This window comes from Bos javanicus, chromosome 14, assembly GCF_032452875.1.
Source record: "Bos javanicus breed banteng chromosome 14, ARS-OSU_banteng_1.0, whole genome shotgun sequence".
NCBI classification, from domain to species: domain Eukaryota; kingdom Metazoa; phylum Chordata; class Mammalia; order Artiodactyla; family Bovidae; genus Bos; species Bos javanicus.
Window position 1 is genome coordinate 20,162,133 of NC_083881.1, and position 14,830 is coordinate 20,176,962.

At 41.5% G+C, this 14,830-nt stretch overlaps 1 protein-coding gene across 1 annotated transcript; it reads left to right on the forward strand.

The window, feature by feature from the left end:
• The first annotated feature begins 2,118 nt into the window (after positions 1-2,118).
• On the forward strand, positions 2,119-7,952 carry PPDPFL (pancreatic progenitor cell differentiation and proliferation factor like). The gene is made up of 5 exons (XM_061438725.1): positions 2,119-3,554; positions 3,824-3,918; positions 5,246-5,323; positions 5,611-5,710; positions 5,957-7,952. Exons 2-5 carry the CDS (start codon positions 3,864-3,866, stop codon positions 6,150-6,152), a joined length of 429 nt encoding a protein of 142 aa, XP_061294709.1. The 5' UTR covers positions 2,119-3,554; positions 3,824-3,863; the 3' UTR covers positions 6,153-7,952.
• The last annotated feature ends 6,878 nt before the right edge of the window (positions 7,953-14,830 follow it).

A 14,830-nucleotide genomic window follows, 5' to 3' on the forward strand; every position in this document is an offset into this window, starting at 1 on the left:
CTAAAGCAAAAATATATAGGGTACCCATCTCACATGCTAGAAAAGTAATGCTCCAAATTCTCCAAGCGAGACTTCAACAATACATGAACTGAGAACTTCTAGATGTTGAAGCTGGATTTAGAAAAGGCAGAGGAACCAGAGATCAAATTGCCAACATCTGTTGAATCATAGAAAAAGCAAGAGAATTCCAGAAAAACGTCTGCTTCACTGACTATGCTAAAGCCTTTGACTGTGTAGATCACAACAAGCTATGGAAAGTTCTTCAAGAGATGGGAATACCAGACCACCTTACCTGTCTCCTGAGAAATCTGTATGTAGTTCAGGAGGCAACAGTTAGAACTGGACATGAAACAACAGACTGGTTCCAAATTGGAAAAGGTATACGTCAAGGCTGTATATTGTCATCCTGTTTATTTAGCTTATATGCAGAGTACATCATGCAAAATGTTGGGCTGGATGAAGCACAAGCTGGAATCAAGATTGCCAGGAAAAATATCAATAACCTCAGATACGCACATGACACCACCCTTATGGCAGAAAGCGAAGAGGAACTGAAGAGCTTCTTAATGAAAGTGAAAGAGGAGAGTGAAAAAGCTGGCTTAAAACTCAACCTTCAAAAATGAAGATCATGGCATTCGGTCCCATCACTTCATGGCAAATAGATGGGGGAACAATGGAAACAGTGACAGAATTTATTTTCTTGGGCTCCAAAATCACAGCAGATGGTGACTGCAGCCATGAAATTAAAAGATGCTTGCTCCTTGGAAGAAAAGCTATGACCAACCTAGACAGCATATTAAAAAGCAGAGACATTACTTTTCCAACAAAGGTCTGTCTAGTCAAAATTATGGTTTTTCCAGTAGTCCTGTATGGATGTGAGAGTTGGGCTATAAAGAAAACTGAGCACTGAAAAATTGATGCTTTTGAACTGTGGTGTTGGAGAAGACTCCTGAGAGTCCCTTGGACTGCAAGGAGATCCAACCAGTCCATCCTAAAGGAAATCAGTCCTGAATATTGAAAGGACTGTCGAAGCTGAAACTCCAATACTTTGGCCACCTGATACGAAGAACTGACTCATTAGAAAAGACCCTGATGCTGGGAAAGATTGAAGGCAGGAGGAGAAGGGGATGACAGAGGTTAAGATGGTTGGATGGCATCATGAACTCAATGGACATGAGTTTGAACAAGCTCTGGGAGTTGGTGATGGACAGGGAAGCCTTGCATGCTGCAGTACATGGGGTTGCAAAGAATCGGATACAACTGAGTGACTGAATGGAACTAAACCCCCTGTCTTTGAGAGACTCACTTTTGAATCCTTCAAAAACTAAAACCATGGGTCAAATCTTGATACCACCAGATAGGAGAGAGGTGTGGTATAGTGGCCAGGGGTGGTGCACAGCTGGACAGAGCAATGGAAGTTACCTACCACTCAGAAGGAACCTGCAAATCCACATCCCAAAATTTGTGAAGAAATTTAGTGCTAAGCAACTCAGCCAACAGTTCAACAACTGTGACAGAAAGTGCATCTGTAAAACTAGGAGAAAATAATGTAGCTAAAGGGAGCTGATAGGTTATTTTTAAAAGGAAACAGAACAGATAGAAAATAAAGAGATGAAAGGAGACAATTTCTGATTGCATATAAAAAAGCAGGTGCCACAAAATTAGCATTAGACCAATGAGAATCTAGGGCAGAAGTTAAACCATTAGTGCTGATAAAGGAAAGTAAAATCCAAGATCCACCAAGAAGCTATGACATCAGGATTCTGTGCACACTTGCCCACACGGCTGCAAAACACATGAGACCAAAATGGACAGACTCAACTGATGCGATCGCACTACAGACTGGGAGGGCAGATGGTAAGACATCAGTAAGTACATAAATCGTTTGTTTAACATAATTAAGTAACAATCAAATAGATACAAAATCATGACTGTGCAATGGAAGAATATGTACTATTATCAATACACAGAAAGCCACTTCCAAAATTATTTGAAAGAATGAATAAAAAGGAGAAGACTCTTTTGACAACATAGGGTATTTAGGAATCATCAATTAAAAGATAATTGAGAACATTTATATGTCTAGGAGGTGAAAGTGAAGTCACTCAGTCGTGTCTGACTCTTTGCGACCCCATGGACTGTAGCCTATCGGGCTTCAACGTCCATGGGATTTTCTAGGCAAGAGTACTGGAGTGGGTTGCCATTTCTTTCTCCAGGGGATCTTCCCTACCCAGGGTTCGAACCAGGGTCTCCTGTATTGCAGGCAGATGCTTTACCCTCTAGGCTACCAGAGAAAGTATATGTCTAGAAAAGCATCACTAAATAATTCAAATATTCAAGAAATGTCATAACAGCAGTAAAAAATATTTTGAAATAGATAACAAGAATAACCTTAAAGTAAATAAAAGGAAGAAGAATAAAAGAAGACAGGAAATAAAATATAAAACCTAAAAACAAGAGAGGTAGTTCTTTGGAAGAAAGATTTAATAGAGAAACCGCCAGCAAAATTAATCAAGACAAAAGGAGAAAAGGCAGAAATGAATAATACTGGCAACAGAAAGGAGTCATAACCAGGTAGAGTAGGTATTTAAAAAGAACCATGATGGCAAACTAAGACAAATATTTTGAGTAAATTTGAACATAGGTGATGAGCAATTCTGTACACGTTGCCAAAATTGCTTTAAGCCGGTGAAACCAACAGCCGCCAAATGAACTGAATCACCAGTTGACAGCATCTTCTTCCTAACATCCAGGGATCCACAGCTGGACCTCTTGGCAAACTGAGTCTAGGAAATGGCAAAGCAGTTCAAGTAAGGACCATTGCTAAAAGCAGAACAGAAATTCAGCTTTTGCTTCAATCAGCAGTGTTGCTAGAAGGCTATCAAGCTCCTGTTTCCTCAGTCCCCATGATTCCCATGTGTCTTGGATTGTACTTGCTGGACTCTCTAACCTGCTGTCCACTGGGGGTGCAGTGAACGGCCCTCCTCCGGAAGGCTCCCTCGCTTCCCCGACCTCTTTCCTGTCCCCCAAGACCCTGTGCCTCTGCACTGCATCCCCGTGGCTGTGATGACATCCAGTCCTCCCGCTGGCCTGCAGCCTGTCCGTGGTGTCCCCCTCAGAGCCCAGCGTGGTGCTGTCCCCAGCTGCGTGACTGACCACGTTTGTGTCTCTGTCCCCAGAGTGGCTGTTACCTCCCTCCCTGTCAAGCCAGCAGTCCTGAACCAGGACTGTCCAGAGGGCCAGGACAACACTACATCCGGGCCAAGACCTGCCTGGCCCACAGCCCCTGCTGGCAGGCTGACCCAGTCAAGGGCACACAGGCAGGCAGGGTGCCTCTGGCTCCGCCTGTGGTGGCCCAGTGCCCACCTGCGTCCACTCCCAGCTCAGGTTTCTGCCTTCCAGACCGAGCGGTGCTGTGCTCACAGACGGCTCACCCCCTGCCCCATGGCAGGTCTGTCCCGGATCACCATCAATCAGCCCTTCCCAAGTCTGCATTTTCTGAAGAAGCTGTAGACCCACGTTCCTTGGAAGAGCAGGCTGAAGAAAGCAGGCAGGTGAGTGATGGTCAGGGCTGTGTTTACACTTCTGGAGCCAGCTGTGGACATGGTTATATTTGGATATATATTTTTTCTTGTGTTTTCACCTAATGAATTGCATTTTTTGTTTATGGCAATGAATCTGATCACAACTTTGTGTGAACTCTTTAATTCTTTATGGGATATTTATTACATGGTAAGCTATGTTGCTTTACAAAAAATACTCATGGGAAAAGGAACAGGAACCTAATATGATTAACTTTAGCCTCTTATCGCCTGTTTTGCAGGCTGCTGGTCACCAACTCACTGGCTCCTGCTCAGGGGACAATGGCATCCGTGCCTTCCGCTGGTTGTCTTCTGGCCAGAAATCAGTATTATCGAAGTGAGTCGTAACAACTCTAGAGGGTGGCCCTAGAGAATATGATCTCAGGTGATGTTTGTGGGGTGTAATTAACCTACGTATCATGTCCTGTCAGAACTAAAGGGAGAATATGACAATTCTTTGTGACAGTGAAAAAAATAGGAATAGAGCTTATCAGAGACTCCCCGAATCAGTAAAAACTGTCAAACCTCATCACTTTGCTTTAACTATGTTTTGTTATAGCCATAAAACCATTAACACATAAATAAGTAAAAATAAGCTTATATTTCACAATTTTGGCGGGCTTGGGGGGAGGGCGGGCGCTTCCCCGGTGGCGCTAATGGCAAAGAATACTCTTGCCAATGCAGGATTTGAGGGTTTCATCCCTGGGTTAGGAAGATCCCCCGGAGGAGGAAATGGCAACTCATTCCTGTGGGTTTTACTTTCATGTGCCTTACCTTTAATAGGATACACTAAAACCTGATAATTTTGCATAAATAAAATATTCATTTCTGAGAAAAGAGAAGTAGCACAAATGTGTTTCAGAGATTCTCTCATTTCCATTTTCTCCTGTGGTTAGTAGGTCAGCTTCTACCTGGCCAGTTTTATTTTTATTTATCTCTCCATCTGTGTAAATTTATAGCTAAATGGAAAAGTATAGCTTCTCAAAGAAAATTCAGAAATTTCATAAAATGAAACAATCATTTCAGAACCAAGCTATCATTTTTTAAGTCATACCAGCTTGTAGAAAAGTCTTATTTCAAGGGTTATTTGTAGACAAGAGATGGAAACATCTACTAATTTATTTTCCCCCACCCAAAGTTAACCTATGCCCATGTTCTTAGAGTTATTACATTCTTAAAAGTTATTTTTCTATTCTTATCTTTTACAACACTTAGATTTAAAATAGAAGTATGATATGACAAATTAGATGTTTTTCTTTTAAAATGATTCTTTTATTTCTAAATTTGATAACTTCTGTAGGATATTTAAATATAATACATTATATATGACTTGTATACAAGTAATATATTTAATATAGTACAATAATATTCATTCTTGATTTTGTACTTTTTAAGATTTTGAATTTGATAACATTTATTATATATTTTAAATTCTACTTAATATCTGTGTGACAGTTGTTCACCATGGAAAGGAATATACTTTATTAATAAAAATGTAATATGCATTATTCTGGAGACTTCTAATGGGCTGGTAATATAACCAAATTTTCAGTTCCTAATCCAGGATTAAATGATTTCAGACCATGCTACTTGAGAGTTTATATGTAAAAATCTGTGTTGGCTTATTATTTAGTTGCTTGTTTATTATTGTTTCTTTCCTACAGAGGCCAGTGTTTCTTCAGGCCCCTCTTTAACTGGCCCTGATTCTGCCAACTTCGTAGGTGATGACAAAACCCAGCTAGGTATGTAGTTCATTTCTTATCAGCACCACCCTGCCTATTTCCCTTTGTTTTTCGTCTCTCAATTGTGTTTGATAAGACCCTGATGCTGGAAAAGGTTGACGGCAGGGGGAGAAGGGGGTGACAGGATGAGGTGATTGGATGGCATCACCGACACATGGACTGGAGTTGGAGCGGACTCTGGGAGATGGGTGAAGGACAGGGAAGCCTGGCGTGCTGCAGTCCATGGGGTCACAAAGAGTCAGACACAACTGAGCGACTGAACAACAAATGTGAATTTTATTTGATAGGATTACCCGAAGTGGCAGAATCCACCTGGTGGTTTAAATCCTTTTTTCAATCTGTACCTGTGCTTTCAAATGTGAAAGGTGAAGACCAGTCTGCTTGTGGGTAAGTTTTAGTTTTTTTCCGATAAGAATATTTCCTTTTCAGATGAAAGCAGTGCGTGTCATAATTATCACATCAACCGGCAGGGATAAAACACGGTCCTCTCTGGAAGGTGAAGTCTTTTATGTAACCTGTACTGGAGGGCAGAGGTGGGGACACAGTTTCTTTTAGTTAATCATTAGTCAGATCTGAGCATTCTGTCTCCAAAGAGAAATGGAAAACTTATATGCCGTTATTATTATGGTTTAGGGGGAATGGACCAGGAAGCAGAAGCAAGGTAACTTCAGGAACAAATAACCACTCTCTACTCCAACAAGAGGAATCACAGCTCCTTGGAGAAATGGCTGATTCTGGAACAGTAAACAGATTCCGGAACAGTCAAACAGTAAAAGACAAGCCCGGACCATTTCATGGTGCCCCCAAAGATACAAATTCCCCCCAATGATGGGGATATATCAAAATGACACAGGAATGAATTGGGCACGTCTGGGACTATTTCAGCAATATTTTTGCAGTTTACCTGGACTGTGAAGACAACCTAGCTTACAAATGAGCATTTCTCAGCTGATGATCTTTGCTTTGCGGTTTGGAGGGCAGTGTTGTAACAGTTACTACACTATGTAAAGTATTACCGTTGTTTGCAACTCTATGTAATAGCCACCCGCTGAGGCCCTGCAGGTGTGACTCCCGGACCCTTTAGCACCTGAGCTACTCCTGGTGATCTCCTCTATAGGAAGATGAAAACCATCTGGATATTTCACTTACAAGACAAGACCACTGCAGCCACACAGACGGCAAAAGTTTAGGCATTTGCTTCAATGTTGAGAGTATTCCTGCCACAGTGTCAGCTACATGGAAAACACTGGAAAAGACTTTGAAAACATGTGACCTTCAAATATAGAGATTCATGTGAAATAGCCTTTTCATTACCTTATACTTTTTCAAATTTTTTAAAAATCAAAAATTGTGTGTTAATTTTCAAAAAATTTGTTAAACTCTCATTACATCTGTTAATTGTTTTATTATGCCTGAAAACTGAAGCATTCATGCCTAACATAATTGTTTTAGAGCCCTGGATTCAGAAGTGTTAAAAAAAAAAGTTGCAGAAATTGTATTTTTAATCATGAACATTGGAAATAGAAAACATACCCATAAATACATTATCTGTTGAATGCATTACTGTACATAATTGGTTATGCAGACTTTAAAATTCATGATTGTAAATTATTTTCAACAACATGGAAAACCATGATGATACCAAGTTAGATGAAAAAAAGCAGGATAATCTGTATATGGTGTGGACTTTGTTGTATTTAAAAGGTATATATGCTTAAGAGTAGACAGGAAGGAAATATATCAAAATGGTAACAATGGTTATTTTTAGAGATGGGAGTTTGGGTGGTTTTCATTTACTTCTTTGTATTTTTCTGTACCTTTACAAATTGACTAATATGAGCATGTTTTTGTGTATAATTTGGAACACGTAGAGGAGGGCTGGAATACACTTTCTGAATGTGAATATTCCTGACATCGGACAGAGTATTTCCTACTTTCCTTCATGTTTGGTAGATAATGCTAAAGGAGTTTCAGCTGAAGATTTTCTGATACTGCTTGCAAATATCTTTCAACGTACGATGCCAGTCTTAGCAGTTAGGGATGCTATGATGCTGGTGTGGCCGATGATGCACTAAACACCTGAAGGGAGCACTGTCTTTCTGCCAACCACAGGACCACACAGCTTTGGCAGGATGGCTCCCTCAGTGATGGACACCTCACCAGCCTTCACTGGTCCCTCCAGATGGGATGTGTCCTCCTTCTAAGTCATGTTCTTTCATCACTTTGCTGTCAGTGAAGGGATTCAAACATCCCTGTGGCCCAGGAGTACTTCATTGCTGACATATTACTGCTCTTCTAATGGTTACTTGCCTTTACATTTTTTATGCATTTGTGGAGGCTCATTAAACCTTTGAGCTCTACATTTCATTTGCCTTTACTCTAAAATCAAATTAGCATGATTGAAGACTGAATTTTTCCAAAGTGAGAGAAAAACACAATGAAACAAAATGGTAAATTGTGGGGGGTTTTGTTTTTTATTTGAGATTATTAACAAATTCCTTTTTTTGTAATCACTTGGGATTTGTGTGAACAGATGGCTTGTTTAGTTTATTGGATAAATTTCCCCAAATAAGCTATCAAGTTGGTATTTACTTTGTCTACTTAGAAAGATACTGTTTGTTAAGTTACACTTTTGCCTTTGTGTTTGCAGTATTTTTAATGTGTTTAGTGCTGTTCCTGAGAGTTATTATTGTTTAAGATAATTAAATTTTACATAAGGTTTTAAATCCAACATATTATCATGAACATCTATAGTTATTAAGCACTTTAGAGTACTGTATACATATATACACACACACACTACATCTATCTTTGCGGATTTGTAGTTGCCAGATAGATAGATGTATAGCTATAGATCCTCTGAAAAATATTAGGAATCTTTCCAAAAAATAATGTCATAGTGAACTCATATAATGATTGGCTTCCCTGGGTGGCTCTGTCAGTAAGGAATCTGCCTGCAATGCAGGATGCCCAAGTTCAATCCCTGGGTCAGGAGGATCCCCTTGAGAAGGAAATGGCAACCCAGTCCAGTATTCTTGCCTGAAGAAGCCCATACAGAGGAGCTTGGTGGCTGAAGTCCATGGGGTTGCAAAGAATCGAACATGACTTTGCGACTATACCACATATAATGATTAAAAACTGAAAGGCTTGCTTTGTGCTATTCCAGAGTTTCTACAGACTTATGATGACAGAAATAGTGACAACAAAATGTCTCCTAGGTAAATTCTAGATAATTGATTCTAATGCAATTTTCCTACCATTCAGACACTTTGGGGCTGTACTTTAAAAAGTACCTCAGATGTAGGTCTCAGCATAACTGTTGCTTTAGTTAAAACATCTCCTGGCTTTGCTGCCTACTGAGGTGATAATAAATAGTAAAGGTAATTATGTCAGAGGGGTGTCCATGTGATCTGAAATATGCTATGATCATTCTAGTGTGATATATGAAATGCTATTTGACTGGCCCTGGATGTTGGTATCAAATCAAACAAAGCTTTGATAATTTGCCCTCAGTTTCTGTGACATTTTATGCTGAGATTCCACTAACCTTTTTGTGAAGTGGTTTTGATGGCAGGTTGGATATTATTGGCCCCATATTCATTACAGATAAAGCCGCCAACAGCCAGTCCAATTCTCTCTGAAGTCCTCCTGCTGGAGTTCAGGCCTATTTGATGTTTCATACATTTTGTAGAAGTTAGGGTTGTTAGGCCAATACTTTGGCCATCTGATGCAAACAGCTGACTCATTGGAAAAGACCCTGATGCTGGGAAAGATTGCAGACAAATGGAGAAGAGGGCAGCAGAGGATGAGATGGTTGGAAGGCATCACCAATTTAATGGATATGAACTTGGGCAAACTCCAGGAGATAGTGAAGGACAGAGAGGCCTGGAATACTGCAGTCCATGGGGTCACAAAGAGTTGGGCATGACTTAGTGACTTAACAACAACAAGGGTTGTGGGAAACAAAATTGCAGAATTCCACTGGGCTACTAGAGAGTGCGGATATAAACAATTGTCTGGGTTGAATAGCATAGAGCTAAACTTATAACTCATAGACATTCAAGAAGTGGAGACAGTCATAATTAATCCACCCCCCCACCCAACAGCATTCTCTGAGGCCCACACTGTCCCCTATAGTTGAGACTGGCAGCTTCACTCATCAGCCCAGATGATTAGGGAGGTGAGGTTCCCTTATGACCAATCCAACACCAAGCCCTTTAAATTTCATTCTGTGTGTTTCTAGGATCTACCTACTCATTTCCTTTCCCACCATTACTAACTGAATCCAAGTTGCAATCATGTCTCCTGAGGGCACTGCCAGGACATGCTTCCAGTGGTCCACTTCTGTCCTTTCTAAATCTCTTCTATAGATAAATCACAGTCATCTTCACAAAATTCAAACCTGCTAATTTTCTCCTGTGAACACAAGAACAGGCGTACTCACACCTCCACAACATTCGATGGTTCCATTACTCTCAGGATAAAGTCACACCCTGCCCCATCCTGCCGCATATTCTTGCCACATAGATCCTTCCCACCCACTCCTGTCTCTCATGCCCCCAGTGCCCAGTGGTCCAGCCCCATCAATCATCCTCTGTCCATCCTTCTGGCACCGTCTTCCTTCCTGCCATGGGGCATCCCCAGCCCCCACTCTATTCCCTTAATTCATGTCTATGCATCTTAAATCTTAGCTCAAAAGCCTCTTCCCCAGAGAAACCTCCGATCTACTTAACTAAATTAGATGTTCTATCATAGGCGCTGATAGCCTGTGTTTCTCTCCTTCTCGGCACTCACCACAGTGATAATTTTACATGTGTCATGTTATGTCTTTTCTCCACGGCACCATAATATACGTCTCCCCCACTGCACCATAAACCACATGAGGACAAGGATCACGTCTGCTCTCCTTGACATTTTATCCCCAGCTTGTGACATAACAATAAATATTGGTCAGATGAACGACACTGCTTCTTTGGCTAGAGCTGGGCTGTTCCCAAGAAGCGTCACATTTTAGCAGAGGATAGTAAACACTAAATCAACGTGGAATATGGTTTCCCGCAGTGGTAAGTGCTGTAAAGGAGATAAAACAAGGTGTTATGTCGAAGTGCGACTAGGCCAGGACAGAGGTGGAGGCAGAGAGGCTTTGATTGGTTTGGTTAGGAGAGGACTCATAGGGAAGGTGGCCAGGGACCGGACCCTGAGGGGGGAAGTGGCCACCTTTGAGCAAGGCACTCTTGCGGACACCAGACTGACTGACCACGCTGTCCACCTGTTTCCAGTACCTTGTGACACTGTCGTCAGGGGACAGAAGCTTTGGGTGAGTTTGGTGTTCTCCTTGTGGAGGTCACATTGTCTACAGCGTTGTTTCCAGCTGAGCTCAGGATGAGAAATGGTGGGGCCTGGGGTTCTGTGCTTCCTTCTTAAGAAATCTGTGATCTAGTGAATTGTCCAAAGGCATGCTGTGCAGTAACAGTATGAAGTCAGATCACCCAAAGGCCCTCCTCACCAGGGTCTCCAGTCTCAGAAGTCATTGTCTTCCCACCTCTCATACCAAGTACTACTCTTATTTGTTTTTTGCTACTTTCTGTTCAAAATATAGAACTGTCTTATATTACCTAGAAAAACAGACTACTACACAGTTATTCTCCTTTCTCAATAGTTTAGAAAGAACGTATTTTAGGTTTGGCACCTGAAAATTTTTTTCATGTTTCTTATTTGTTTCTCAAGATGTTGATGGAGGAAGGGAGGCATGAATGCATGCTAAGTCACTTCAATCGTATTGGACTCTTTGAGACTGTAGCCCCCCAGGTTCCTCTGTCCATGGGACTCTCCAGGCAAGAATACTGGAGTGGGTTGCCATGCCCTCCTCCAGGGGATCTTCCCAACCCAGGGACTGAAACCGTGTCTTCTGCATTGCAGGCAGATTAGTGACCATCTGAGCCAATAAGGAAGCCCTTTATCTAGCATCAGTGGAATGTAAAAGTTTTGCTTCAACATATTTTAATTGGATATACTGAGACTTATTTGCCTCCAGGTTGTAAACACAAAATATATGAAATCCTTTTCACTATAGTAATTATTTGACTAAGAGCCACAGAGTGTGAGTTTCATAAATATTCTATTCTTTTTAACGTGCTTAGCAGAGGGTTTTGAATTAATAAATGAACGGTTACTGGAACTACGTTTTGGATAGCAACTCAAGCAAAGGTTAGGATGTTGAAATTCCTTTGCAAGGAAAGAGACAAACATTCTATTTTCAAATAAACTACCTTTGAAAGTATTTGTGCAGTCTTAAAACAACTTTTTGAGGGAGCTATCTGTCTTCAGATTTCAAGCTAAATTTCTTTTTTTTTAAAATTTTATTTTATTTTTAAACTTTACATAATTGTATTAGTTTTGCCAAATATCAAAATGAATCCGCCACAGGTATACATGTGTTCCCCATCCTGAACCCTCCTCCCTCCTCCCTCCCCATATCATCCCTCTGGGTCGTCCCAGTGCACTAGCCCCAAGCATCCATTATCGTGCATCGACCCTGGACTGGCAACTCGTTTCTTACATGATATTTTACATGTTTCAATGTCATGAAAAGGGAATACAGAGGAAGGCCACCAAGTAGATGTATCACGTTACGTTGTCCTATGTCCTCCTTGATGGATTCCAATGCTCATCCATCTTCTGCTCTCACTGATGCCGCTGAGCATCCTGGAGGAGGCCACATTCCCTCTTATACATGGAGGGTCCTGCCTCCGAGCTGCATCAGGTTGGCTCCACTCGGGGCGGTCCCTGAGGTGGGAACTCGTCTGAGTCTATCTGATGGTGAATCAAAGAGCTGAAAGAAGACTGAATTCAGGAATCCGTGGGAGCTGGATCCAAAACTGACAGCAAATTAGACTTCATTCCCAGCAGCACTGTAGAAGAGGAAGAGGGATTTGGGGGTCTATGGGGTTAATAAATTTTTCTTAAATATATTTAAAAAGTTTAACTAATCTGTAACAGGTCAACTAATTCCAATTCAAGTATTTTCCTTTTGAAACCACGTTTTATAAGATTCCAGAATCCTCCTCCCTTTAGAATTCTAAAAATATTAAATTTCAATATTTTAGAAAGTATTAAATTTCAAATATTGAGTCTCTCCTGCTAGTTATTATAAGTCATTCTTTGCAGTGTTTCCTTGAAGCACTGGGTTTCTTCAAATGGAAGCAGCAGCTTCTCTGATGCTAAATGATTAAAAGGACAGGTGACAGAGAGATAGGCTGGACATATATTACAAAAGTATAAAAACCTCATAAAACCCTTGGATGTTGTTAAACAAGAAGCAATTTATTTTAGCAAAACTGCAACCCTGCAATTCTCAAAGTCTGGTGTATCTAAGAACTGTGTGAGGAGCCTGATAAAATGCAGACACAGAGCTCCATCTCCAGGAATCTGAAATCAAGAGCCCTGAGCTGCAGCCTGGGGATTTATTCTCTGCTGAGGCTCCTGGTGACTTGTAACTGATGTGAAAAGTAGCGCTTTCCGCTGTGGTACATATACACAATGGAATATTACTTAGCCATTAAAAAGAATGCATTTGAATCAGTTCTAATGAGGTGGATGAAACTGGAGCCTATTATACAGAGTGAAGTAAGCCAGAAAGAAAAACACCAATACTGTATACTAATGCATATATATGGAATTTAGAAAGATGGTAACCATAACCCTGTATGAGAGACAGCAAAAGAGACACAGATGTATAGAACAGGCTTTTGGACTCTGTGGGAGAGGGCGAGGGTGGGATAGTTTGGGAGAATGGCATTGAAACATGTATATTATCATATGTGAAAGAATTGCCAGTCCAGGTTCGATGCATGAGACAGGATGCTCGGGGCTGGTACACTGGGATGACCCAGAAGGATGGGATGGGGAGGGAGGTGGGAGGGGGGTTCAGGATGGGGAACACGTGTACACCCGTGGCAGATTCATGTCAATGTATGGCTAAACCAATACAATATTGTAAAGTAATTAGCCTCCAATTAAAATAAATAAATTTATATTTTAAAAAAGTAGCACTTTCTTAGACTGACATAAACTGCAACCACCCCTTTCCCCAAACCCAGGAAACAAACTACTTTGTTACTATGCACTACTATTAGTGCTATATTTAGCTGTGGTTGTCATTTTAGCATTAAGAACTCAATGGTCTGGGAGAGCGCCTTGGACAACTACACACAAGATCATGTAACACGGAGAAATTATTTCAAATAAGAAGGGGTTAGGAGCTGAATATGCACAACCAGCGGACTTCAGCCTCTGCAAGGAGAGTTGGAGTTTGGAAGGATTTTCCCCTCGGGGAGACAGTTTTCTTCTCCATCCTCAAATGGTAATGATTACCAATAACTGCTCATTTTAAATTAAAATGCACTTCTTGTTTTCCAGCCCCTAATTCACCCATGATCCATGTTAGAGATAAATGCAGTTTAAGGAAACGATCATTTTTCTTGATTTATCTCCATCACACACCTGTCATATAAAATGCATGTTATGCATCTTTGATAACAGTTTTTTTCTGTGAGTCTGTGACAGCACTATGGCTGACAAAATAAATATTAGAAAGGCAGTCTATAAAATCACTTAATTTTCAAAACTTGGAGTACTTGAGTGAAGTCATTGTGGACTGAGACTCTGTGGTGGGGTGGTCGGCCCCTGAGCCTGAAGTCTGGGATGGGGCCCCACTCGCCTCTGCTGGCCAGGTGGGTGCGGCTAAAGATTCTCTGTGCTGTTTGGCTGCAGGACAGAGATTATTGCAAAACTGTGGGTCTGGCCAGCAGGCCCTTTCCCTGGGCCTCTGACCTGACGGAGCAGGCTCACTATAGCTTTTTGTTTGTTTCCCTCATTGGTGTTTCCTGGTTGCTGTCTCCTACAGTATTCAGTTAGAAATACACTGTTGTTCTTTAGTCACTAAGTCGTTTCCAACTCTGTGCAACCCCATGGACCATAGCCCTCTAGGCTCCTCTGTCAATGGGTTTTCCCAGAAAAGAATACTGGAATGGGTTGCCATTTCCTACTCCAAGGGATCTTCCTGACCCAGGAATTGAACCTGCATCTGCATTGGTAGGTGGATTCTTTACCACTGAACCACCAGGGTAGACCTTAGGATACATTAGGGAGAAATGAAGCCCAGGGAACTCCCCCATGTCCTTCCTTGGCTGTGAGAACATGGCCATTCCCCTCTCTGAGACGTCTGTGCTTGTTTTATATATAACATCAGGGGTTTTAGTTTTACTTACAGGAGGAATGTGCTTCCTTGGTGGCCCAGACAGTAAAGAATCCACCTGCAATGTGGGAGACCTATGTTAGGAAGATCTCCCAGAGGAGGGCATGGCAACCCACTCCAGTATTCTTGCCTGGAGAATCCCATGGACAGAGGAGCCTGGCGGGCTACAGTTCATGGGATCACAGAGAGTCGGACGTGACTGAGCGACTAAGCACACATACAGGAGGAATACACCTCCTCCACATTCCCAA